This window comes from Acanthaster planci, linkage group LG16, assembly GCF_054643075.1.
Source record: "Acanthaster planci isolate LZ-2023a linkage group LG16, COTS_SCS, whole genome shotgun sequence".
Taxonomy (NCBI): Eukaryota; Metazoa; Echinodermata; class Asteroidea; order Valvatida; family Acanthasteridae; genus Acanthaster; species Acanthaster planci.
This window is the reverse complement of record NC_141792.1, coordinates 195,156-221,477: the sequence shown is the minus strand read 5'-3', so window position 1 is coordinate 221,477 and position 26,322 is coordinate 195,156. Positions and strand designations below refer to the sequence as shown.

The 26,322-nt window shown below is 38.5% G+C and overlaps 4 protein-coding genes across 12 annotated transcripts; 2 read left to right on the top strand and 2 right to left on the bottom strand.

Annotated features, from left to right (window-relative positions):
• Positions 1–84: 84 nt before the first annotated feature.
• On the top strand, positions 85–3,786 carry LOC110984607 (uncharacterized protein CXorf65 homolog). Its single transcript, XM_022244954.2, has 5 exons — positions 85–229; positions 1,725–1,814; positions 1,988–2,107; positions 2,299–2,370; positions 2,611–3,786. Exons 1-5 carry the CDS (start codon positions 205–207, stop codon positions 2,796–2,798), a joined length of 495 nt encoding a protein of 164 aa, XP_022100646.1. The 5' UTR covers positions 85–204; the 3' UTR covers positions 2,799–3,786.
• tatdn1 (TatD DNase domain containing 1) lies at positions 2,984–7,470 on the bottom strand. Of its 4 annotated transcripts, none has more exons than XM_022244950.2 (13): positions 7,343–7,470; positions 6,735–6,755; positions 6,330–6,374; positions 6,152–6,201; positions 5,754–5,817; positions 5,426–5,575; positions 5,297–5,339; positions 5,101–5,186; positions 4,955–4,995; positions 4,551–4,627; positions 4,357–4,427; positions 4,019–4,151; positions 2,984–3,913 (listed from the first exon to the last, which is right to left on the bottom strand). In XM_022244950.2, the coding sequence occupies exons 1-13, from the start codon at positions 7,380–7,382 to the stop codon at positions 3,811–3,813; spliced, it is 924 nt and encodes a 307-aa protein (XP_022100642.1). In that variant the 5' UTR covers positions 7,383–7,470; the 3' UTR covers positions 2,984–3,810. The 4 variants fall into 4 exon arrangements, with proteins under 4 accessions (XP_022100642.1, XP_022100643.1, XP_022100644.1 ...); XM_022244951.2 differs by having other exon boundaries at positions 2,984–3,909; XM_022244952.2 differs by having other exon boundaries at positions 6,735–6,797; positions 7,343–7,441.
• Positions 7,471–8,289: 819 nt separating this feature from the next.
• On the top strand, positions 8,290–18,355 carry LOC110984613 (uncharacterized). Of its 4 annotated transcripts, XM_087147176.1 has the most exons (15): positions 8,290–8,770; positions 9,608–9,737; positions 10,837–10,913; positions 11,080–11,228; positions 11,402–11,574; positions 11,887–11,992; positions 12,088–12,188; positions 12,536–12,697; positions 12,824–12,917; positions 13,074–13,302; positions 13,442–14,003; positions 14,481–14,538; positions 14,743–14,960; positions 15,137–15,348; positions 15,909–18,355. In XM_087147176.1, the coding sequence occupies exons 4-15, from the start codon at positions 11,102–11,104 to the stop codon at positions 16,105–16,107; spliced, it is 2,241 nt and encodes a 746-aa protein (XP_087003302.1). In that variant the 5' UTR covers positions 8,290–8,770; positions 9,608–9,737; positions 10,837–10,913; positions 11,080–11,101; the 3' UTR covers positions 16,108–18,355. The 4 variants fall into 4 exon arrangements, with proteins under 4 accessions (XP_087003302.1, XP_022100661.2, XP_022100660.2 ...); XM_022244968.2 differs by lacking the exon at positions 10,837–10,913 and having other exon boundaries at positions 8,292–8,770; XM_087147175.1 differs by lacking the exon at positions 10,837–10,913 and having other exon boundaries at positions 8,292–8,770; positions 9,524–9,737.
• Positions 17,567–26,215, bottom strand: cdc42 (cell division cycle 42). Of its 3 annotated transcripts, XM_022244899.2 has the most exons (7): positions 25,974–26,146; positions 25,324–25,390; positions 23,660–23,806; positions 22,971–23,043; positions 21,095–21,204; positions 20,531–20,728; positions 17,567–19,954 (listed from the first exon to the last, which is right to left on the bottom strand). In XM_022244899.2, the coding sequence occupies exons 3-7, from the start codon at positions 23,762–23,764 to the stop codon at positions 19,865–19,867; spliced, it is 576 nt and encodes a 191-aa protein (XP_022100591.1). In that variant the 5' UTR covers positions 23,765–23,806; positions 25,324–25,390; positions 25,974–26,146; the 3' UTR covers positions 17,567–19,864. The 3 variants fall into 3 exon arrangements, with proteins under 3 accessions (XP_022100591.1, XP_022100590.1, XP_022100589.1); XM_022244898.2 differs by lacking the exons at positions 25,324–25,390; positions 25,974–26,146 and adding an exon at positions 26,153–26,215; XM_022244897.2 differs by lacking the exon at positions 25,324–25,390.
• Between the last annotated feature and the right edge of the window lie 107 nt (positions 26,216–26,322).

Sequence of the window (26,322 nt, the reverse complement as noted above, 5' to 3'; positions counted from 1 at the left end):
AAAATAGCTTGCCATGGAACGTGTACAGAACTACAACGCGTAGCACACACGCACCACATTACTCAGTAAATCCCTGTCACTGCACGAACGTAGTGAACAGGTTCAAGTTAGGCTGAAGTTTAGGAGACATCATCAAATTTCTTGTCCGCGGCTGCATGCAGAGGCACGTTTGAGTGGCTTCCAAACAGTGAGAGAAGCAAAGACATGTTCTTCTGTGTTTGGCTAGGAGGTAAATCTTTCTTATTTTCTATCCTGTGTAATATTTGTATTTCAGTTATTTTGCTTTTATTTTAATGGCTGAATCCAGGAGGGGGAAACGAGCGGCGGACATGCCCCAGGAACGGGCAAATATTTTTTAGTTATAGGCTTGCAGGCGATCTGAGTTCCATTGCCTTGCCTTCCAAATACAAGTAAAATCCCCCACACTTACCCTGTCTCTTCAGAAATGCTACAACGGGTTACATTACAGAAATCATCCATCTCCTGAAAAACCTTGGTCCCCAAAAAATTGCTTCTGCAGATCTGCCCCCTGATTGCGCCTAAGGTCTATGTCCACTAGCTTAACCCTTCTCCCTGTACAGGTAATTGTGGAGTGACACATGTTTTTCACTTAAAGCAGATGTGTCCTTAACGGGGTAAGGATTGATTCTATACATACATAGATGAAAACTCCGTTTGTTGTCGGCATTTTTCGAGACGTTTTTTTTTAATCGCATTTAAAAATCCACTTCATGCAAATCGAACCCCCAATTTACTACCAGCGATTAGCTATGTATGGAAACTCGTTTGCTGCGTTCCAAGGTATCCATGCATGTTTCACATCTTGAGTCTATCTGAATGGCACGTCCGGAAGTCCTCCACTTATTTTGCAGGTTGCGTGTTGTAAATTGTCGCATAACGGCCGACATCGTTCACTCGATGGCTGTGTACGCTGTAAACAGTTAATACAATTCCAACTCGATGTTGTAATGTACGGCAAGGTATGCTTGAGTTATCCTACCGCACCAGCCCCTGATAGTCGAGAACTCTCCAATTCCAAAACAGAAACATAGAAATTAAACATAAAAAAGGTGCATACTTATTACGCAGGTTACGGATGCACCCAGCTTTTTTCCTGAAAAGAAAGGGTTCCAAAACTCTTTCACTCATTCACTTATACTTCAACCTGCGGGGAGTCTGAGGCTCGAAATAATTACCATTGTAGACTGCTTTTGTTTTCAGTCATAAGGCTCAGACACAGTACGGGGTATCCTTCAATGGTGAATGTAAAAGAGCTACAATATCCCACCCGTTGGTCTGTGGCAAGGGAAAGTTAAGACGCATGTGTTTTGTTATCAAGACCACGCTACATTTACACGTAGGTTCAAGTTCCTGAGCACGAGTAAACAAGAGATTGATCAAATGGATTTCGGAATGTAGCAAAGTAGCAGAAGTTCAGTTAAATCAAAGGGCATGCAGAATAAAATTTGAATTGGGAATAAATTTCACTGAAACTTGGCAAGCTTTATCTGAATATGTATGTTCTAGAAACCAAGACTATATGGCATAAATGTAACGACTTCCTTCCAAAATGTTATGTAACATTTGCTTGTACAACTATGGGGTGCAAAAAACCCGAAGTGTATGAGACGCAGATTCGATTGAAGAATTAAAGTTTAAACTGTTGGCGAAGCTACCATTTTTTCTTCCTAACACTATTACCAGCAATTTCTGGGTTATTTCAGGAAACAACACATTTCTAGCGAATAACAACTGTATGGTGAGGAACCTGGTACAATATCTCAGGAAGAAATGTGACATCACTGACGAAAAAGGTTAGCTACAAAGATAATTTGTATTGATTGTGTAGTTGCTCAGTATTTCACAAACTGCAGTCTTAACTCCGAATCAAATGTTTACTGGTGGTTGTAATGGAGTGGTGACTTCGATGAACGAGTAATTACTCCAGGAATATAAGCAAACACGCGTTTTGCCTTTATGTCGCTAGTGGTGCTCGACCTTGCCGATGAGGAGGGTAACCTGCAAAACCTGAGTGATTACAATCCCTGCTTCCCAGCTTCCAGACTTCTCCAACCCAAAGTCACATATATCCCCATCCTGATTGAACGTAAGTTGTTACATGTATTCAGCAGGCGACTCTAACAGAATTTGCAGCACGAACCATCAGATTACCAGTTCAAAGTATCGAGTACTTGGTTTGTGGATCTTACTCAATACGCCTGAATGTTCTAAAAACTATTTAATCAAAAATTGATGTGTATCAATTCGTTTATTTCTTTTTACTTCAATTCTATCCAGGTAATGATGACAACACTCTCAAACCATTTACACCAATGGTTAAACGCGTCACGAGAGATCCCGATTTTATGAGTAAGAGCTACTAAAAAAACAATTCATATCAACAAACTGCCAGATAGTTCCGTGAAGCCAAAACAATAAGCTGAGGATGGACGAACAAATTGGCCAACAGAACAGTACAGACACTATTAATTACAAACTTTATGTTAAAAAGTACAGGTATAAAAATATAGACAGTACAGCAGTACAGAGTACGTGACCAGAAACGTCCTTATTGTCCTTTATAATTTCATCATACTGCATCTCTCACAGAAAATTTAATGGAGCAATATGAACGACGAGAGCATGCAAGGACCGGGGGCCAACGCTCCCGTTTGGAAGCCGTCAAAGAGGGCGATAAAGGTCAAGCTGTGACTTCTAAGGGCGGTGGCAGAGGGTCAACAACAACCCAAAAAAATCCCAAAGGAGGGGTGGGTAGCCGGTCTAAATCAACAAGATAATTAAAATACTGTAGTTGGATGGGTTTGACTGAAAGTGAACTTTATGAAAAAGATGAAACCAATTGGAGGTGTAATGATTTGACTGATTTAAGAACGACCTGCTCCGAATGGACAAGGCAAGTGATTGAGCAGATTCTACCAAGCGGAGTACCGCGCACAGAATAAAAACAGGGAAAGAAAACCAATTTAATTACACTCACATTTACTTGGTGGAGGTACATGTTTTCGTCTACTTATTTATTTCATCTAAGAACACTTTCAGTCACAATTTGTCTTTTCAAATGTGTGACTTTCCCTAAATATTCGGCAAAACAATATCCCCCCCCAAAAAAAAATCTGTGGTGGCACAATAAATAATAATGTGCTACACACGACTACTTTCAATTTCAATGGTACAATTACGCAATTCAAAATTATTTTGTTAGTTTGAAAGCGCTCAATTATTTTTGCGTTTTTGAATTGTAAAACCCAGTAAATTTAAACTTGTTTAACAGCAATTATACAAAAAGTGTGGCAGATTTTCATTGACTTTAATTTTGAAGGCAGCACTACTTTCCAGGTTAAAATAAGTTAGGAAATGTTGCCATTATACAAAAACTGAAGAAAATGTACATAGTATCCATCATGTTAGTATCCACTATGAATGTTGTTGATTATCTAATTTTAACAAGAGGAAGCCTGCAGTGTCTAATATCCTCAGTGGCATAGCTAGGATTTTACTAGTAGGGGGGGCACATGGGGGCACCAGCTTTCAGTGGTGTGGTTTTTTGGGGCAAGATTTTGCTAGCCTTGTTCAATATCCATTCATCCGGTTTTTTTAAGTGGGGCCCCAGGGAATTTGTGGGGGGGGGCACTTGCCTTCCTAGGGACCCCTCATGGCTACATCACAGAATATTCTGGATACTCCTTTGAAACTAACAATGGGGTTTTTCAAGTTTAAGCATAAAGCTTTTTGAGAATAAAATACAAACTGTATCATTTAGCGTAATCTTTTCTTGGTTATGTCCTTATCTCACCTATTTCCAAAGAAGAGTTTTTCAGTGTTATCGTACAAATTCTGGGCTAGTTCTTCAATGTCCTCCCCCCTCGCTGCCGCCATAACTTCCAACACCTGTCTGAAAGAGAAATTAATAAACTGAAATAAAAAAATTACCAGTTGGTATAGCATCAACCATAACTTTATAACCCTCAGAGAAAAGACAGTACTTAGCATGACTTACACAATATTGCCTGGTTCGTTCCGACTCTTGACACAAAATCCTTGTTCCCATTTCTCCTTCTTCTTACACTGATATATTGTTTTGATGTACTTGAATCCTGCATGACTTGGTCGTATCTCACACCAAGGGGCATCTATCAAATCCACCAGAAATTCTCACCGTCAGAATTATCTTATATCAAAGAAGCAAGTGGTCAGAAGATTATTTGATATGGAGTCATGGAACAAACTTAAACAGAAATGTTAAAATACAAAGAAAGAAGAACGAAAAATGGGTCAAGAAAACTAAAGGTAAAAATATGGCTTGAAATGAACAGTTAATGCTAGGTTTATGCAAACCTGTTTCAATAAGCAGTCTGTCACTTGGAACTGAACACATGGCTTCAATGTTTGCAACAGTCTTTAAAGAACTGGAGGTGAGAACAGAACAAAACAAGAGGAAATATAAACAGAAATATTGGTCTTGGGGGGTGCGTACAGGTGTATGTATACAACTTGACAATGTGGTTCACTTGTCAAGAAAAATGACTTACCATCCGTTAATTCCCACATGAAGACCCAAATCAAGACAAGCTGACGCTTCTTCTTTTTTACCATCAAATGTATGAACCTGTTTCAAAAAAGAACCATGATCACATCTTCTTATTTTCTGATCATTTAAATGTTGCTAATTAGTGATGTTTTCCTATGTGAAAATAGCATGTTTTCATCTGCTAAGATTTTGAGTAAATGATGTCTCCATTCAAAATTTAATGCACAAATCTCAATAACCATTTTTTCTGACTTTTTCCCATTTTACCATTATCCCTGCTGTTTGAATATGATTCTTACTGTAATTCAAAATATGTCAACTAACATTTCAAAAACACCCCTAGTTTTTTATGCAAAGCTGATTTTGCAGGCAATAGTTTGCAAACTGTAATGTGTAGAAACTCACCACTCCTCCAACAAACTTGTCTCTGTTTCTTTTCAGAATTTCTGTCATAAAATTAAAAAAACTGCTTTACAAACTTTCCATTCAATTGCATTTAAAAACAGGAAACCTGTATGCATCATCAGAAAATGCAATGTTCTACTATTTACCTGCAAAGTCACTGTGTGAATTCCTACAGTGCAAGAAAAGAGGCAATCTGGTCTGTTCTGCAAGATCTAGTTGTTTTTCAAAATACCTGAAAATAAGAAGTAACACAAACAATAACAAATACATGTACCTCATGTTAACCTTTAAATATTAAATGTTGCTTGGTGGTTGTATTTTGTAAAAGAGAAATTTACTTACTTAAGCTGTTGCTCCCTAGGGCAGAAATGAAGCCTGTCATAATCTGGAAGAAAAAGACAAAATTACATCAAGTTGCTTCACATACTAACATTATATTTCTTCAGACTGGGGCATTCTGCAGTCACTTACCCAGTCCACATTCCCCAATGGCTATAACTTTCTCTTTGTTGGTCTGAGCGAGAATAAGTAACTGTTTTGAATATTCATCAGGACCCCCTGCAGCTTCATCAAACTCCTTACATCGTGTTGGATGACATCCCACTGTGCTATACAGTGTATCTGAGAAAAGTAAAAAAGTCAAATACAAAACTGGTATATGAATTTGTTAACAAATGCCTTAAATGGAGGAGATGATTATGAAATAAGGATGATTTACTGACGTATTGTTTAGGTCAAACCAGCTTGTTGAATTTTTATTTTATTAAATCATTTTACTTCTCACAATTTAACAAGTTACCATTTGTCTTTGCTAATGTTAAGGCTGATCGACTGTCTTCAAGTGTACCACCTGTGATGAACATCTGAAAAAAAAAAGGATATGTAGTAGTAAATCAACCAGAGATACACCTAAGCCACAAAAACTGTCAACTCCAGTGAATCAGCCGACATGCATAGGCCAATTTCATAGAGCTGCATAAGCACAAAATTTGCATAAGCCCGAGAAACCTTGCTTGATAATCTGGTAACCAGCCAAAACACCATGTGATGTTTATTTTATTAGGATCGTATTTAGCTGTCTTTTGGTTAGCATGGCAATCAGACACAGTTTGAGCTAGTAACCTCCTTTTTTCATGCTTAAGCAAATTTTGTGCTTAAGCAGCTCTATGAAATTGACCCATGGTCTTTTTCACTTACTTTTTTCACTCCTGCATTAAAAGCTCTTTGCAACACATCAAGGAGATCATCTGAAATAAAGTAACAAGCAAAATGCATTTTAGAATGTAACTGTTTACACTAATACTTTATTTCAAACATTCTAATACATCATATTAAAATAAAGAAAATTCAAGAAAAAGTACATCTGATTTCTTACCTTTGTGTTTCTGTGTTCCATTGTAGACACCCCGAAACATAGAATCTGCCATTTTTTTCAGATAAAAATTAAATTTAACAATTCAAATTAACTAATAGAAATTAACCAGTGAATATGCTGTCAATTTTATATCACATAAATTACATACGTACTCCCCAACAACAATTTCATACATAGTTTGTTCAGAAAAGTAAAGTTAAGATAATCAATGACTTTGATTTTCATTTCAGTCCCTCAAGTTTTATTAATTTCTTAAGGAATGAAATCTAATAGTGGGTGAGTATATACACTTGCATTGGGTTACACAAGATTTAATATGTGTATTTACATGTAAAGTACATCTTTAAAAACTACAGCCACAATGTGCATGATTAAAGTTAATGAATAAAAAGCTTACAAACTCACCGGTTAAATTCACCCCAATGTCTGTAAGGGAAAACACAGCAAACTTGTCTCAGAATCAATGGTCTAGTAGAGGATGATGTCATTTAAAACAAAAACAAAACTGATGAATGATAGATGAGCCCCACTAAGCAGACAGCTGTTGCCTGTGAGGCTGTGTTGTAGCTTACAGTTCAACCATGCTAACCTTGTTAAAGAACACTGGTACAAAACATGCAACTCCGGTCTAACAGAGTACACCTATTGTGCTCATTCAATACAGCAGTCAGGATAGGCCTAGTGTTATTTAAATTTGGTGTTGGAAGTCTCAACATTTTAATCGCAGGTATTTTCCTTTATCCGACGTTTACATTTATTTATATATATATAACTGTAAACAAGGTATACCCAGTGCTTGTCTGAGAGCTTGCTAAAAGAGTCAAAAGTTTACTCGGGCATGTCAGGCGGGACGCGAACCCGGTCTCTTACTTAGTACCCGACGCAAATCACAATCATTCTGTGAAATAATAGCCTCCAGTTTGGAAAAACTTAAAGTAGGCCCTAACCATTATTTGTAAAGTACATTTTTTGTAATTTTCATTCTATTCTTATTAACTCAAATTTACTCTTACCGATAAGTCCAATCTGTTTCACCTTCGCGGAGGCTGCCATCTTGCTTCGGAGATTAGACAGTTAAACTCGTACGCATTTAACATAAAACGTCAAGCATGCACGTCAAGAATTCTGACCCTAAAGATAGACTTGCCACAAGTCTACCCATCTGAGGTGATTTTTTTTCACAAGACTAAACATGGTAGCGCCCTCTTTTCCCTTGTGGCAGTCAGAAATTATTTAGCGCCATATCCTTTGTCCGTTACACTCTCTTCGTTTGTCCGAAAAAACATTGGGCATTCTGTACAAAATTTGTTTAACTACATTTTTATTGGTCAATAGCACTTTGGGGCTGATTTTCTTTTGCACTTACGTATTTGGTAAGAAACCGTCGATGTCCAAAGAAAATTTGATTTCATGATTCGCACAAATTATAGAAAATTGAATTCATTCACAAATCGGAAGCACATGAGATCTGTTCCACACCTTTAGTCGTGTTATTAAATTGAAAGTATGAAAATAGTATTAAGTAGTTTTAAATTGTGAAATGGGAGGAACGTTTGTCTCTCGGTAAGCCTGGACCTTTTCTTTTCACGAGCCGAAGTCAACAGAAATAGAATATATAAAATAATCCTTCTATCCTACTTTGAACCACTCAGCAGCTGTATTAACATACCTTTTGGCGTTGAAGGTTACAGTGTAGTTCAGTGACATCGGTATCAGCTTCATCTTAGAAAAAATAGTACAAAACCGTTGTAAGGTGGAGTGTGTAAAATAATATTTATTATTGCACTGGGCATACACATGTATTAATTGTGCAAAAGATTTTTACTTATCTTTTACAGCGCAAAAACCAACGATTCGTTGGATTCTTTCACCTAAACACTAAACCTGTTCATCTCATCTGTCAATCAAAACTACGTATTTGTTTATTTTCTCAGATTTCCCACACCCAGTCTAATACATGATTAAATTCGAACAAAAGGCCTTAAGTCATTGACCTTGCACGGAAAAACTCCCACAAAACCTGAACCTTCGTGCAGACGTCCAGTCAGAGACAGGTGTCGCAATCGGTGGCGGGAGAAGACTGTTGCACTAGTCTTGACCCAAGACGTCCGCGATCAGTTGTACCCGCTGCAGCGCTGTCGCCTTCCCAATACACTTTTTGAGTAAAGATTTTCCCTCACTGTCAAAATACTGTTACAATGTAAAATGTGCAATCCACAGCCGGTCACTGGCGTCTTGAAACTAAGACTAGTGATGCACACCTGACTGATTCTCAATAATAGTTTACTGTGATGACATTATGACCAAAACCCAACCAGACCGAATCCTGGCGTCACGCAGTGCTCATACGCTACGCAGCGACACAACCACCCTTCCTTAGTACAGAGACAGATGACGAAGGCAGAGAATTTTAAGCGATAGATTTGGTATTTTAGAATCAGGTGAGTAGATAGACTAATGAGTTTAGGTACTCGTTTCATTCACCGATAGTTGGTTTGGTCTTGAGCTGTTTAGCAATTGGGAAAGAATTCGATTGTAGACCATCACAATTTTGAGCGTCATAAACACCAATGACTTTATCGTATTTGTTTTTGAAACTTCTTCTCTCCCTAAATGCTGAACCTCGCACTAAAAATCTCCCTCAAAATTAACAGGCCCCCTTTCAGTGAATTTTCATGACACCCGAAAATTGCGACCGTCCGATACGGAATTCTTCCCAATGTGCTGTTAACGTTTTCAAGTTGAACAATGATTGACGTGCATATGTTGTGTGGTACGAGGGCTGTGGCGCTGGGATGCCAGTGTAGTGCACTGCTGAGTTTATGTCGGAGGTGGAGACATCGTTGAAGTTCCTGCTGGGAGTTGTGAATATATCAATTGTTTAAAATCAGTTGAAAGTAACAGAGCAGGTGTTTAATATTAAGCTAAATGCACAATGACACAAGCACTGGGACCATAGTCGCTGACAAATTTCCCACAAGATACTACTATAGCTAGTCTTTGCTAGTGTTCCCAGACGTTACAGTTAGGCCTACAGTATCATGCAAAATACTCCTCAAAAATGAAACAGTTCTCCGTCCAAAATCGTAAAGTTTAATCAGCTTTCAAAAAGCTAACCAGCAGCTTTGTCATAACCACGATAAAATTGATTCATCGGGTGTATTACTAAATCTTTACCACTATATTTTTTCCAGTTTTCCTTCAGACGTCGAGCCTATACGGGATCCCATACCCGACGTCAACCTAATAGCCTTATGTTTTGTTCTCTGCCAAAACAGCACGGAAAAGAAATGCGCTTCTAAATTCTCGGCGGACAAGAACTGCTACATAGAATTATCCAGTCCCAACTTCAACCTAACTGCCCAGGGGATTGGAACACACTTTGTACGATTAATAATTGGATTTCAGGTCAGGATTCTTTTCAAACTCAAGGTTTAAGGGCTAGTTTGACATTTTTGTTTGACCGTCCCGGTACTGTTGCGTCAAGAATAAAGGAATCCGCTGAACACGCTCTAGAGGTATAGCTTTTGTGTTCAAAGGGAACAAAACGCAGTGAAAACTAGGTGGCAGATATGATAAATGTACTTGCATGTTCGTACAAGATTTATGTTGACCTAATTTTAGGACGACAGTATCTACTTGTACACGCATAATGGTTTGCGGTGTTATAGTCTACAGCGCATTTCGTTCGAACATCTAGGCTGAGACTTTCGGTAAGGGCACCCTTTTTATATTCTATGGTTCTCATTTTCGACCGACCTACTTTGGGCTCCCGATCTCGGAAAAAAAGTCCCCCCCCCCGCCGACCCTGCTAAAAAGACCTAAACCCCAAATAAAAATCTGTAGGGGAAAAATTGGCCAGCATGACCTTTGAAAACAAAAGCCTTGAAAACTTGCGATTTTGCAAACGACCAACAGCGACGGTCGACGTTCGCGTGAACATTCGGTATTCCACACCTTTCCGTGGCCCACTGAGGTTCGTGCATAACCCTAAACTAGCAACATGGATTTTTTTTAAAAGGATTTTCTTTTCGACCGACTGACCTTATCTCAAGTGGTAAAAGAAATGAGAACCATAAAATTTAATAAGGGCGCCCTAATGAATTGGCCTCTCATTATTACCATATTAGCAAATTAAAAGAGCACCGAGACATGAAAGAGCAAGCCATTTCGAATGAGAATGAGATAACAGTGCGTTTTCTCCTCCAAAGGTTGAAAAGACTTTTAAATATTTGAACAAAAATTAACTGCATGCACGGGCATGTATTATAACTTTGGGTAAGAGCAATGACAACATTGCTTCGTCGGTGTCCCACAGATCAATGTCGTGAACTGATTCAAAAGTTCATGGTCAATTGTTCCTATTGTCAATTACAAACTATGACGTATTGTTATTGATCTGCTGGGACCGGTTGCATTCAACACAATTTCGCCATTACTTTTTAGATGGATTTTTGTTTTTATTAAATCAATTTATTATGACTATTACGTTTGTTTTAATGCACAGCCATGACTACCGACATTAAATGATGTTTGGAAAACTTTGCCGTTAACACATGATGAATAAAGCCACATTTTGCTCAAGTAAAGTAATATAGCTGTCCATAATCTATTACTTTTCCTAATCTGACCCAACATAATTAAGCTTCATATACGTTATGTTTTATTCAAATGTATATTTTTGTGAAATTGAACGCACGTGGCTATCTGAGGGACCTTACGTAAAAGTTCTCACTCTCCTACGTGACAGAAAGTGACGTGTATACATTACCATGGTGAAGCATGGTGCTACCCTCAGGTTTGACAATATCCACCTCTCTGTGAAGAATTCCACCATACTCCATGACGTCAGCGGTAAGGCAGAACCTGGCAAACTCCTGGCCCTTCTTGGTCCTAGCGGTAAGACCAAATAAATGCTATTTAACAAATTACATGTCCATTAATAAGAACAAGGGTTCTGACTCAACTTTGAGATTCTGGTCTTTTAAGTTTGTGAATGGAATCATTATAATTGAAATGATGGTGAAAGGTTAAATAAGTTTTCCTCCAATAATGATTATTTGGTGATAAAGGTTCCGGGAAAACTACCCTCCTGCACGTGATATCAGGACGTGTAGTGACTCAAAACTTCGGTACCGTGAGACTGAATGATGCACCCTTAACCAAAGCACAACGGCGCAAAATCGCACTGGTTCTCCAAGATGATATCTTCTTTGCTAACTTGACTCTGAGAGAGACGCTGCTGGTAGGGGAACTTTTTAAAAAGATATTCTTCCCTCAACAAGCCTAAAACATAATGACATCATGCTTTGTTCAGGTGCGTTTTCCTGTGGGGACTCAATGGATCCTACCTCACTGCGAAAGGAAAGTGCACATACAAAAAAGTGTGACGTCAATATGTTACCGGTCTATACTCTTTTACCATTTTCCGATTGGTTAAAAACATAGGGACTAATGATTTGCAAGAATTAACCCGAACAAAAGTGTAAAAGACCATTTCCTGGTTTAGGTATAATTGTTTTAATTATTTTCATATTTTTTTCTTTAATTTCCACAGTTCACAGCGAGGCTTCGCCTTCCGTCGAGCATGCCTTATAAGGCAAAGATCGAACGCGTAAATGAAATAGTAGACACGTTGGACCTCAACAAATGTCTGGACACAAGTGAGCTATACCCCGTAATATCCCCATACATTCACAGATTTAGAACTTTTGACATGATTTTTAGAGTAACAATTTTCTTTCTTTTGTAATATTAGGAATTGGTGACTATCTCCATCGTGGTGTTTCTGGTGGGGAAAAGAAGCGAGCTAACATCGCCTGTGAGCTGCTCACAGACCCAGCTGTGCTAATTCTTGATGTATGTTTAATAATGACAATCGTAAGGAAGTCTAGGCTGCAAGTCTATCTGTTGAAGGGAGGTTAATCGATCCTAAGAAACCTAAAAATTCGAAAACTCTCTTGTTTCCGCCAAGACAGATCGAACTATAACAGATTCCAGTCTTACTATGTGAGCAAGGACAAAATATTAACATATTTAGACACAAACTAGTCTTGGGGGGGGAATCCTCCAGCCGCCTATAAGAGGGCCTGCCTTATGATATGAGTGAAAAATTTGTGACTGTTTTTTAAAACAAATTGCACGTTCAAATTAGGCCTCGCTTAAACAAGCTCTTCGTCCCCCCCCCCAAAAAAAAAACAACCCAGGAACCAACGTCAGGGCTAGACTCCACAACATCGTTGCAGTTGGTACGAAATCTGAAGACATATGCAGAAAAGACACATAAAACAGTCGTTATGTCAATCCACCAACCTTCCAGTCAGATATTCCACCTGTTTGATCGCCTCATGCTATTGGCTGAGGGACAGGTAAGTGTGACTGTCTTTCACTTTGATTTAAAGACATTTACTTTAATTAATTATAACGAAAAATGCTGCCATGTGCAAACTGATCATTTTGTCGGAAACTTGTACAATGATTCCCTTTCGTTTTAGGTAATTTACTTTGGAGAAGCAAATCAAGCTTTGAACTATTTTGCGAGTTTGGGTCTACATTGTGAGCCTAACTTCAATCCTGCTGATTTTCTGAGTAAGTCTTAAATAGACAAAGGTCAGTATGTCATTTTTGTCCACTGGTTTTAGGTTCTTCCTAAAATCGAGCCCTTATTGTTCAAGACTACGGGTACACCCTGATGCGTGGTTCACAAATACCGACTCAAGATAAATCCGTCTCTAAACATTTCAGTGGATAAAGCAAAAGGCAACGAAGACGAGATGTCCATTCTCTTTGAAGCTGCAAAACAGAAGTCATGGAGTGTAGTAAGGCTGACGTCACGAGGCTCACAAACTCCTGATTGGAGAAGACCTCCTCAGTCGGACCAATCGCAATTGGATCATAATGATACACCACTGGACGAATATTACCACATTGGAATAAGACACCACCATTCCGTTCCACCGACTCAGCGCATCAGGTATTCTTGTTACAACCGTGTACATTTTGACAACCTTAAACTGTAAAGTAAATCAAACGATGCATACTTGAAACTTTGAAGACGACTGTGAGTTCAGGAATTTAAAAACAGTTTCGTTGGCATTTCTTTGATATTTCAGACCTGTACGTCATTCAAGCCCTAATTTTTCACAAATAACGACTTCAACCGGAAAATCCATCAGCTTTTCCCGTTTGCCGTCGATAAATGCCCCCAGACCTTTGAGTCCTAAAAGTCTTAATCGGAGTCCTTCACCTGAGCACTCGTCAACAAGACGTCCCAGGGCAACGAGTCAGGTGTCATCTAGCTCTGACGTGGGCCGCAGAGAGCGGAGAAATACGGTAGTAACAATCTCAGGAGTATTTGGTGGCTATCACAGTGGTGTCATGTCAGAGTTGTCATTTCCAGACTCGCATCGGCCACCAAGATTTCGCCTAAAACCACTTCGGTCTAGAAGGGTCAGCACATCTTCAAGAAACGAGGAATCAGATGCTTCACCAAAATGGCCAACTACATTCTTCGATCAACTCCACACCTTGACTCAGCGCAACTTCAAACAGTCACGTGATATCTTCCTCTCTAAGTTTCTCATTGTTAAGAATGTCTTGTTGGCTGTGGTTGTTGGTTTGCTTTGGTTTCAGATGAGCCATGATGAGGTGAGGATCAACGATATCCGAGGTTATGTAAGTCTTTCATATTTTTCTGTTTGGGGGAGAGCAAGCTTATAGTTTCAAATAATGTAACTGTTCTAAAAACTTCGAGAAATAATTATTGAGAAAAGCCTCAGGGGGCGGGCTTACGATTACACAGAGAATTTAATGCTCCCATATATTATCAGCCCAGTCAATTTTACCACTTCTGAACAAATAGACAAATAGTTCCAAAACTGAGTTCTAATCAATTTCATTCCCGTGCTAAAACCTCTACAAGTGAGTTCCACTTAAATCCGAGACAGTAACTTGTTTTACGTATACCCGCATGAGTCTCCCCGCGTTCACTCTTGTGGCGCTTGCCAGCATGATGAATGCTGAGTACCTGTGCCGCACACAAACACGCTGTATCTTGCCTGAGCTAAGACCATGACAGCCAGATCGAAGCGCCGAATCATTTATGGCATTAATCATTGTTGTCGTATAATATACTTGTCTTTTTTCCTATAGTTCTTTTTTGGTTTGGTCTACTGGGGCTTTGAATCAATGTTCCTGGTAATGAATGCCTGTAAGTACACTAAAGCTATTATTTACGTAATACAGAACCAAACTCATTCTTTACATAATTTGGCACCAAATACAAACTTATGAAAGGTAATCAAATCACAAGTCCTTTGAAATTTCTGAAGGAAATTCCATGGCATTTGTCTTACAGGATACAATGAGTGGATCTTTGTAATTTCTCACAATTTAATCGTTGCATTCTTTTCAGTTCCTGCAGAACGAACTGTAGTGAATAAGGAGCGTTTATCAGGAGCGTATCGTTTGTCTGCATACTATCTGGCTAAGATGCTGAGTGAGTTACCACTGACTCTCATCATGCCAAGTATCTACTTCATCATCACTTACTGGATGGCAGGTCTTAATGCTAATCCTCAAGCGTTCATTGCTTCATGGTGTGCCATGCTGGTCAACGTTTTGGTTGGTGAGGTTGGTATTGAGGTTCCAACATTCTGTCATTATGAAAGTGGAGTACAGAAAAGCATAGGATTGAATGAATTTAATTAATATCTAAACGGCCGTCAACTCGGCAGCGCAATTATTCCAGTACCTCATAGTGCTTTGGTCAAATTAACTGTTTTGAATTCTCTCCTATCATACGATAGTCGATCGGGTTGGCCATTAGTGCATATGCACCGTCCATCCAAGAGGCAGTGGTCATCGTATCGGTGTATATGCTGACTACTCTCATACTAGGAGGTTTCTACATTGAGCAACTACCACCATGGTTGGAGTGGACGAGTTATCTGTCGTACACGTTTTACTTCTTTACACTTCAGATGCAATTCGAGTTTGGCTTGAACGGAGAGCCACTCAAGTGAGGAAACTTAAATTTGCCTCGAAATATAACAAGTCCAGTATAGATAAGACTTAAAGCTATGCATGGTGGGAGTACTGATTTAGGTTAGGCTTTCGGTTGAATCATGTAGTCGTCAAGAGGGTGAAGACCAACAGAGCTCTATACTGTTTGGAACGTCGAGTGTTCACCATCGGTTCTTCTCAGAACCACACTCATAAAAGAGGTATTTTCTTGTACATGGTGCAACTGCAAGCCTAACCTAATTTAGGTCCGGTATAAAAATTGAAATAGTTTGTCACAAAAGACAAGAATGTATTACATCCTTTATTACAAACATCCTGCACAATTCATTTTTTAAACGTTGAATATCCTTTCATAACTTACCTTTTGTGTGGTAAGAGTCCGACCTAAGGCTTACCTGTCTGGTTAACTTTGTGTATGATAACAATGAGGTAACTACTGGAAATAAGAGGCAGCTTGAAGGGAACTTTGTATGATATCCGAAAGTTGGGGGAATGTTCAAGTAATGTCACTTTGTTAGTGATGACATTCTTTCATTAATTTTGTTATTATGACAGATGCCGAGAGGTAAACAGTGTTTTTGAAGCTTGTCATCAAAGTCCCAACGTGACATATGTAGACAGCGTCGAGGTACTAGACCAAATCAAACTGCTTCCATTGTCGTTGGCGTCGATTTGTGGAATAGTAGTGGGGTTCTTCGTGTTCTTCCGATTGTTAGGATACATCATTCTTCGCTTTATTCGAACGCCTGTTTAAAGTTTACAAATGATAGAAACTTAATTAATTTATTAGTCAATCATGCCTCCTGACCCACTTGCTTTTGTGATGCGGTCGATTCACAATGGTGTGCCTCCAAGAGTTTGCAACGCACTGGCTGATCACAATGCGCGAAATCTGCCAACCATTTCCAAACGCACATTAAGGCCGTTTTCCAATACTCATCAATTCGTCTCCGTCTGAGGCTAAGTTCCCAAAACCAATCCCCGACTGTGGGCCTGGAGCGTTTAAATTACATTGGATTACTGTAATGGCTTTCTTGCATCTTATTTGATGTTTTGTGGCACTATTTGACTGATTACTGCGCTTTCAGCTTCAATGCCAGCTAGTAAAAAAAAAAGTTGAAGCCTCATACGGAGCCGAAGTTGAGTTTTGGAAAACGGGCTAAGTCGACAGATTTCGTGCATTATGATTGGCCAGTGCGTTGTAAACTCTTGGAGGCGCACTGTTATGAAATGCCTGTATTGGAAAGAATTCTTGACTCACTCGAGGTTGTCAGGTTGAATGATTTCTTGATCATTTTCAGCCTCTTCTGAGACAAGCCCCTTTCCCTCGGATTTCAGAATCGGAATGCTGAAGTCTTATTGCATGCTTCAGGGGGTCTTATCTCAAGCTTATGAATGTCCCTCAGTTTCGAATTCAGACCAGCAAGATAGTGGGTCTAATAATCTACTCGTGCTGAACAGAATAACAATTTGTATGCCTTGAAAATTGCGACTTTTGAAAAGAGAAAGGAACTCTTGTTTTTAATGCTCTATTTCTAGTGGGCCGCAAACACTTAGGGTTTTTGTTTTTCGGAAAAAGAGATGGCATTTTATAGGTTGATCATCTTAAATTGAAAATTTCTCTCAAAAGCAATTATATGTTGATTATACAACTGCCACAAACGAAACAATTTGACTCGTCTCACCAAAGAAAGACCTGGGTTCTGTTGCAGATTTACCTTTGTCTGCAAAGCTGCACGCCATCACGCACTCTTCTGCCCGGTTACTAACACGAAATTTTCAACATGACCAGTTCTTGATCCTACGGATTAGCATTGTTTAACAAATAGAAAGCCTCTGTTGGCACACACAACTGTGCCAATAAAAGTTGACCTTAAAGAATAATTCGGGATAGAAATCATATTATGAATGCGTTACTGCTCCCTTAAGGACTACTTCTGAAATGTGTGTAAATTTATTGTCCACAAATGTCTTCCTAGTAGTCAAGGTATATCATTTAAAAAGAGAAATTTCACAATATCTGCTACGAACAAAATAGGGAAATTTGTTACAAATTCTATTTGCACAGAGCTGTTAAATTATTCAAGTTGAATTGTTCACAATAAAAAACAGACATTTTCTTTTAATTTTGCTGACAGACGTTGAATTTAAATTTTGTAACTGGACAAAACAAAAATGTTCAAGAAATTCACAAAAAGGAAGCAATAAAACAATTATTTTTCATGTTGTTTAATCATAGCAAGTTAATTCTGCATTAATCTTTGTAACTTGGGTACATTACCCTGCTATATTACATTATATAACTGATTAATACTTCAAGTTATTAAAAGCTTATAATGAAGGATGAAATATGTAACTGAAGACATCCCAAACTAGATGCTAAATTTTATTCCCAAACTGTTGTCTACATGTTTAAAAAGAATCATGTCCCACGTTCAGGGAATTCACCAAAATATCAGTGTTATGGATCTTAGTTTGGTCTTGGCTGGTAACCTGACCTGGTTATGCAACTGCAACCATGCCTCAACTGGTACTCGTAACAAAAATATTTCAACATGATGATCTGGTGTAAGAACTACGTGTGCAACATGAATTTTATTTGAGCGAATGTGCAATCCTTATAGTTCGCATTACTTTTTGGCGAGACTAATACACTGACTGCAACACAAACTGTAGCCTCATACATGTAAAAGACAACCTTTCTTGGTTCTGCATACACATTTTAATCAATTACATAACTAAACTAACTATATAGTGTAAGTTACAAGTGCTTTAACAGTTAAGTTTACTCCCAAATCTCAGGTAACACGTCACTAAGCAAGAATGAAAGGTAAAGTTCCTTCATTATTGCTTGCGTGACAGTACAAATCCTGTGGACTAAAGTCTGAGATCTCCTGCATGTCTGTCTTGTTTATTCCTACATGTCTTCAAAAATGCTTTAAGTTAACCAAATAAAAAAACCTATACATCATTTTTTTACATTTTTTTTTTACAACTAGAATGATCTTGGACTGGATGCAGGAAAAACACATTAGGATTTTAAACCACTACAAATACAAAGGCACAGGTCATTGTTCTGATCAATGCTTAAGTGATTGTAAGAGTAAATGGAGCCTTCATCAACTGTATACATGCTTGAACACCTAAGAATGACAACCTGGAAAAAAAGATGAACTGCTTTTACTAATAGAAAGGGTGAACTATTCACTGACGTGAACTTTTTTAATAACTTTTTTTATAATTATACTATGGTATCAGGACATAAAATTTTCCCTCTATATTTTGGTTTGAGTGACTGCATTCACATTTTTGAGATGAGCCTACGACTACTATCCTCCTTGCCTCGTTGAGCAAGAATTTTAAAGTTTTAAGAGCTAAACAAAAACTTGACGCAAGAAGAGGATCACATCTACATGTATACCCTACCACCACCTGTCAAAACCAAACTAAAAATTGACTATGTGTATTACCAATGCAACAAAGACCATGATACTAGCAGAGGAAGCCAAACATATAACCGGTGTAGGTATCAGGTGATTAGCGAACACTGAAATGCAGCCTCAGTATAAATGCAGTAGCAATTAGGCTGCATTTGACTGTTTTTGATGCAAAGGATCTCTTAAAAACCAATTCTCTTCACAAATATGTCCAGAAAGTTGCCTTAAATTGACATTTTTGTCTTATTACTACAATGCTGAAAACCAAAAGTTCCAGGATGACATGTTTAGGTTCTTCTGCAACATGGCACATACATGTACAAAAATACAGTTACTGGACAAATTATTATCAAGGGATTTATGAAAAACCATTGACAAAGTCTGGAAATTTATACACACTTTCACACAGTCATCACAAATCTTATCCCTTCCCATGGTTTTAGTCATGGACGCAAGTAAAAGACACAAGCCCTCGAAAGAACTAGCATTTTATGCCAAATCTCAATGGAGGGGAGAGTACCGAAGCATGACGTCATTTGAACCACAAAGTATAGTAACAAATGGATTAAGTTCCAATGCTGGTTTACTCATTGATTCTGATGCTTATGCCTTTAACACACATAACTGTACCTGACGTATTCGCTTCAGTATTCTATGGCATGCCTGTGACTTCACGCTTCTAAGAACTTTAAACAGGTATTTTAATAAGACCCTAACAAACATTCAGACCACTTCCTTTATGCACACTGAAAATATGCCACACAGATGCAGTGTACCAGTGAAATAATAACGTTCCCTGTTCCTAACACGTTCATAACAGGTCTAATTATCACCCAATGGGGAATGTTACTTACAACCAAGCTGTATAAAGGATAAAACGTGTGAACAGTGTTTGCAAATACCCAATCACTGTGTATTGGCCAACATTCCCCATGCAAAAGCCATTTTCTTGCAACACTTTTGTTGTTACTGGTACAATTTGCATAAAGCAGACATAAGAAGGCTTTCCTCTAGTGCCTCACAAACCTTTCCTGTGTGGGTACAAAAACCAATAACAGATCGGATGACAGACGCCTAGAGAAGGGAACATTTCTTCTTCTTGGGTGGTTCAGGGGGCTCCAAAGCTGCCAAAATGGCCTCGTCAAAGACATTCTTTAGTCCTTTCTATAAAGCACAAGCCAATACAAAAATATTAAGATCTGGATGGAACAGTCACCTGAAACGCTTTCTCATACCAAAATAAAATACAGAAAATCCTCTTTAGTCAAGGCAATTAGATACGGCTTGTTCAATGTCGATGGACTCAAAAGTGTCAAGGTGAAAGTGACAACATTATGCAATGTTTCTCCAACACTACCTCAGTGTGAGAGGCTTGTCCTTCCATATTTGCCATATTCTAATCTAACCATACCATTGGCAGGATTCCTTCAAATTGAAATTGTCATACACAAAACTCTACTACACTCTTGACCATCTGTCATACTTAGGGGATCATCTCGTCATTCAGAATGGTCAGAAAGTTTCATTCAGAATGCCTTGTTCTCATTCTGGAACAGACAGCTGTTCCATTGAAATACTGCCTTAGCATACTCGATGCACAAAGTGGACCGTTCCTGCTGATATATGAACATGCCAATGGAATGGTACCATTTCAGAGGGAAAGAGGGAACAGTCCAATGCGACGCAAACATTCCTGACTTTTGAGACGTTCCCTAAACAGATTGAACTGTGAGTACTGACCTGTGTAAGGGCGGAGCATTCCACAAACTTAACAGCTTTCAGTTCTCTGGCCAGTTTCTCTCCCTGTTCAACAGTGATTGGTTTCTGTTTGTTCTTACTCAACTTCTCAATAGTTGATGAGTCATCACGAAGATCGATCTGTGTACCAACTAGCAAGTAGGGTGTCTTAGGACAATGATGTGTGATTTCTGGCGCCCACTGTGTACGAATGAAATGGTCCATTAAAACAAAAAATCAAATGAATACAATTATCAATTTTGTAGATCATATACCTGAGTGAGGCAGCTAAGAAAACCAGCTTGAAGTTGGAATGGCAGATGCAACTTTTACTAACAGCCTTTGCATGATTAAATATGCTTAGTTTTTCCACTCCATGTATGATAAGCCAAGCCTCCAAGGAATCACATGCTTAGCAGTTTACATTATTACAGAACACATAAAAAATGGCACATTGAGAGCAAAAGTAATCCAGAAAAAGGAACATATTTTGTCACCCTAACTTTACAGCGACTGAGATTGCAGTGTTCTGAATGTAAGACATACATGAGGTGAATTAGGACTGACCTTCTCTTTGACATTTTCGAATGAGGATGGTGAGACGACAGAAAAACAAACAAGGAAGACATCTGTCTGTGGGTAGCTAAGAGGTCTCAGTCGATCGTAATCTTCTTGCCCTGTATCAAAAAAGAAACACACATTTAAAAAGTGCCTCTTACTTTGTAACATTTAAATATTTGTTTGTGTTTGCAAATTCCATTAAATTTGATTCACGAAGATAAAATGAATTGGAAAAGAGTACATGTAAAGGTCAGGCTATAGCATTTTATAACTTCTTGCAAATAAACAATATGTGAAGATAAGCTTGTATCAGCAAGTCAATTAACATTGCTGGGTACATAAATACAAGACATACATTACACGGGCAGTCTTTGAACAGAGACTATTCACAGAGTGATGGAGGAAGTTTAATTAGTCATGTGCAAATGGAATTTTTAAAAGAATGCTTATTAGTGTGGGGCTAAATTATGTGAACAATTTATGTGTAAGGCTAGGAGAAAATCATCATTAAGCAATATACATGTACACAAGAATTAACTGAACTTCACTATCAGAGGCACATCAATATACACTGCATATTTATATACACATGTACATGTACATATACATTTCTACTACAGATATTCGCATTGAACACATGAAGTTACTCTTTCTTGTTTGATGCATTAACAGTGTTTCAACATGCAGGTCAAAGAGGTGGTGTAACACGGGTATGATCCTGGTCATTTTATTCATATAGGTTTATTCATTCTAAAGTCTGATTACTTCTTAGCCTGTGGGTTTGGTTACAGACACAGGATGTCAGTTCACTATGATGGCATCAGGAAGGAAATTGACAGTCTGAGGACAAGCAAGGTTGCACTGGTCTCTGAAACACAGCATAGGCTCCGATCAACAGTAACTGTACCGCATGCATAATTTCATGTCAATCAGCAAAACTGCTGCACACTGTGCTGCACATGCAACTGAATATGTACATGTAGGTTCTTCTTTGAAATGACATGAACAATGAACACAAAGAATTTTCCTCAATGGAAAAATTCCAGGCATTAAATAGGTAATGTATTTGGAATTGTGACATTTCTGTTTGTTTGGAATGCAACGATGTACATGTCCTGAGCACAATATCATAAATGTAAATAAGTTGTCGCCTTGTACATGTATACTAAGGAAACTTGGAAATTTCTTTTCTTGAGAGATTATCGCAGCAGTATAAATTGTTGCAGGAGATTTACTTAGAATTCTGTTCAGTTTTAGTTTCTGTCTAAGTGTGCATCACGCTTCCTGATTTTCACTTTTGCCAAATGTTATCTACCTTATACTGTAGAAAACCAAACAAACCAGCTGATATCCGGATAGCACAGTGCACTATGTAATTGATATTTCCTGCTTTCTGGCATACCAAATCCTGGCACATCAAATGCAGAGAAGTTATTGCTTCCAAATTTAAAAGGTAAATGAATTGATTAAATGATAAACAGTTTTTGAATCACTTAATTGACTTAAGATATGTCTAAAAAAATTAGGCCTAATTGCAATTCAAACATGAACTTTCAGATACAGCTAATATAGACAACGACTTTGAGGGTGTAAGTTGCTAAAAGTGTTATAAGTACTTTAGCATTGACACTGCAGTGTGTTAGCAGGTGTTATGGGGGCCAAGTATATACATGTATATTACACTGATGAATCACGATACAATCATCTAATTGTTGGGCAGCTGCTGAACTTCCTCGGCTTAGCTACACCCAGCTTAGCGTCATCCAATTTAACATACCAAGCCCTTCTGGCTTCAATCAAACTAAACTATAGGACATGGACAACCCTACAAATACAGTGAACTTGAAGGTAAATAGTCCAGAAAATTTAATGTCAAATGTACCTGCTGTGTCAAACAACCCTAGAGTGTATGGTTCACCTCCTATCATAACTGTCACAGCATAGTTGTCAAACACCTGATTGATAAAACAAAACACACATTAGATCTCACGACATAAAATACAAGTTTTTTGTTTTCCCAACGCAACACTTTTTACAGAACAGAAAGGGAGACAGACAACAATTGAACATGACAATGGTTGAAAGAAATATGTGGGACAGGAAGCACTGTAGTTCATATATATCATCAGAAGTATGCACATCTTGTACAACTGTGACTGAGTGATGCACTTATCTATGTATATTCTTTCAAAGGAAATGCTTGGGTGATTGTCAAACCCCAAATTCATTGACCATGGGGCGTTAGACTAGTGCTTATCACTTTAATAACAGACAGCTTTTCAATCACATAAACCCAAGCTATCAAATGTCTAATTCCTTTTCTATTTTCTCCACAATCTCTGTCTTGATGTAGATATATATATGCAATCTCAAAGTGTGCAAACTTTTCCTTCTGGTAGATCAAAGATCTTGAAGTCTACTTGGAACATTTCCATAAAACAAAGCAACTTTTTGGGTTTCCCATCCTTTTCTAGCAGGTACTCAAATCAAATAACCTTCACCCACTTGAACAAAAATGCCACTATCTTCCGCAAAATCTCAATAAATAGGAAAAAAGTTTTGAAATCTTACCGTTGGTACATATTCAGAAGGGAACTTATTTGTTGTGTAGGAAATCAACAAGCATGTTTTCCCAACAGCCCCGTCACCGACTACAACACATTTGATCGTCTGCATGGTGTATGTTATGCTGCTTCTACAGCATCAATTTGAGCCAACCTGAAAAAACGAGAGAAATACATGCTACTCTACAAATGTTTTAAAATTGGAAGATACTCAGAACACACAAGTGTAGGAGCACGATCAGTGACACTGATTATGTGACCAAACTATGGTCACACAATGTGTACGATCAACGAGCCACAGTGGAATGAATTTGTACATTTTGCCAACAACTTTTAAATTTTTGGTTACAAACCTGTACCAAAGCAAACATAAGTAAATCTTGGCCCCAGACTAGTCTTGGGTCAGTCAACTGGACTACCTACATGTATGTATCTTTAGCCCTACAGTTCTACGCCCAAATCCCCTAAGACCAGTGGTGCAAGAAACCTTTTCCTTTAAAAAAAAAACAAGCTTCCAGTGAAACCAGTATTTCTCATACAACTTACGTAACCTCAGCTGGACATTAATTTGCCATTCTGGCAATTACCCAGACGTTCTTGTATGTGAAATCTTCGGTTTTTGATACTGCCAACTGCCATTCATCACTACACCAATTTGCTCCTGATTGCTTATCACTAAAATATCAATGTGCAGGTGTACTTGGATGCCAACTTGTACATACTGAGGAAACAGTCAGCATACTCCCAGAATTGTGAGGAATTTCTCGTGTGCCTCACAGTTCCAAATTTTTATTGCTTTGGGATTCTGAATGTGCCCGTTTATTGTCTACAACTGCACTTTCATAATCAAATCTTCTCCCAAAAGTCATCCACACTAATATCTGCTCATTAACACGCGATCATCAGGTTTTTGACTGTGTACAAGCTCTTTTTGGCAAAATTCAGAGCTTTTTCTTACCATCCTTATCTCTTATTACATGTTGATGTACATTTATATACACTGTACCATTTGGAGTGGGGGAGTGTGGCAGAGCACATGCTACACGCAAAACTGTGTGTGTGGGAGCATGGAAATGTTTTTTGGAAGTACGCTGTTGTGAAACTGTCGCACTAATCTTTGATTTCAATGCATCTATAGATCTCTCTTAGTGGACACCATCTTTGTAGGAAAACTACAACTGCATATATAATGCAAACAGGTGCCATACTCCCCCGACTTGAAATGGTCAAGCCGATATCGGATTTAGTGCACTGATCACCATTAGTGTCATTACAAAGACTGTGTGGTTCCCTGCACAAAGACTCCCTGACGTCTCTTGATAGAATCTTGATAAGAAAAGTCAGAATTATCAAGTTTGGCATCCAGGCTGTTATATTGAATGTTGGTTAAGTTGCACTCGTTTTGTGAAGTGTGTGTGACGGATCACACTAATGGCGACAGTACATGTATGTGTCCACATCGATATGTAACAAGAGGATGGTAAGAAAAAACTCTGAATTTGCCAAAAATAGCTCGTACACAGAGATTCCCTCACAATTCTGGGAGTATAGCGACTGTTTCCTCAGTCATGTCAGTGGTGCAGTATCCAGCAGCCATGACAAGCAGACTAGAGTAAACTGAGTTGTATGACACTTGATGTTTCGCCATTCAGGAAATAGTCATTGGCATACCCGTGCACACTCTCAGACTTATGAATGGTGCACTCGGCCAGCTAATGTGACGTTGTCAATATTCTCCCTGCATTTGAGCAACAGTAGGAGTTTCCAATTTAAACATGAAATTTCTCTTCTTCCCAATTGTAAGTACATGAAGTAGGCCTGAGGCTAAACCACTACTAGCACTAGACTAAATCTAAGTGGTTTAGACATGTGACAAATCCCAGGCCAATCCAACCAGCAGCTGTTGGGTTCAGGCTGGTGGGTGGAGGCATGAAACGAGGCCAGAACATGCATGGGTGGCGCAGCTGCGGCAGTAAGCAGGAAGGGCTAAGACATGTAACTTGAACATGCAAAAGAGTAGGAAGAGTACTTTTGTCAAAACTTCAGTCACAACAAATTCGCAACAAACACAAAGCAAATTTTAACATGTTTAAGCATCGATAAAATATAGTGCTAGTTACAAACGTAATCAACAACTAACAGCCCAAAAGTGTTATGCCTACAGTAAGTAATGTCAGTAGGACAATAGCTGCAAAAAAGTAACAACACTGAAGGCCCGGAAATGAAATAATGATCCTCTATGTCGGAAACACACGGTCTACTCCTTATTATTAGGATGAGGCAGTGCAGTCGCCGCGTAAATAAACGATCCCATAACTTACCTTGCAAACGACAAAATAACACTTTTTAGAAAACAATCTGCCTCAGCTTTTGCTTTAAATAATGATCCACATCTCCCAATTATAGAACATTCAGAAGACAGAATACGTCATCAAAATTTAAAGACTAAAACGTTCGTTTTAAGATTCTGTAAGTCTATTTTGGGCGTTGGTGAACTTACCACTTTTGCCGGGTTTCCGCCTATTGAGTCAGGGTTTGAGATTAGCGATGTGCGCATGTAATTACGCATTAAAATTTTAGGCTGATGTAATTACCTTGACATAACAAGAGGGCGCTGTTCGTATTGTGATACTATTTTTAGATTCACGTACAAAAGGCCGCGGCTAGCGT

Bases quoted from the DNA above. Each gene is read 5' to 3' on its own strand.
- LOC110984607 (XM_022244954.2), top strand. From the start codon at position 205: ATGTTCTTCTGTGTTTGGCTAGGAG. The intron at 2,108-2,298 runs GTAAGTTGTTAC...AATTCTATCCAG, and splicing joins TATCCCCATCCTGATTGAAC to GTAATGATGACAACACTCTC. The intron at 2,371-2,610 runs GTAAGAGCTACT...CATCTCTCACAG, and splicing joins GAGAGATCCCGATTTTATGA to AAAATTTAATGGAGCAATAT.
- tatdn1 (XM_022244950.2), bottom strand. From the start codon at position 7,382: ATGGCAGCCTCCGCGAAGGTGAAACAGATTGGACTTATCG. The intron at 6,202-6,329 runs GTAAGAAATCAG...ACTTTATTTCAG, and splicing joins TGGAACACAGAAACACAAAG to ATGATCTCCTTGATGTGTTG. The intron at 4,996-5,100 runs GTAAATAGTAGA...ATTTTATGACAG, and splicing joins TTCACACAGTGACTTTGCAG to AAATTCTGAAAAGAAACAGA.
- LOC110984613 (XM_087147176.1), top strand. From the start codon at position 11,102: ATGGTGAAGCATGGTGCTACCCTCAGGTTTGACAATATCCACCTCTCT. The intron at 12,698-12,823 runs GTAAGTGTGACT...CTTTCGTTTTAG, and splicing joins TGCTATTGGCTGAGGGACAG to GTAATTTACTTTGGAGAAGC. The intron at 15,349-15,908 runs GTGAGGAAACTT...TTATTATGACAG, and splicing joins TTGAACGGAGAGCCACTCAA to ATGCCGAGAGGTAAACAGTG.
- cdc42 (XM_022244898.2), bottom strand. From the start codon at position 23,764: ATGCAGACGATCAAATGTGTTGTAGTCGGTGACGGGGCTGTTGGGAAA. The intron at 23,044-23,659 runs GTAAGATTTCAA...TTTATCAATCAG, and splicing joins CTTCTGAATATGTACCAACG to GTGTTTGACAACTATGCTGT. The intron at 21,205-22,970 runs GTACATTTGACA...TTTTTGATACAG, and splicing joins AGGGTTGTTTGACACAGCAG to GGCAAGAAGATTACGATCGA.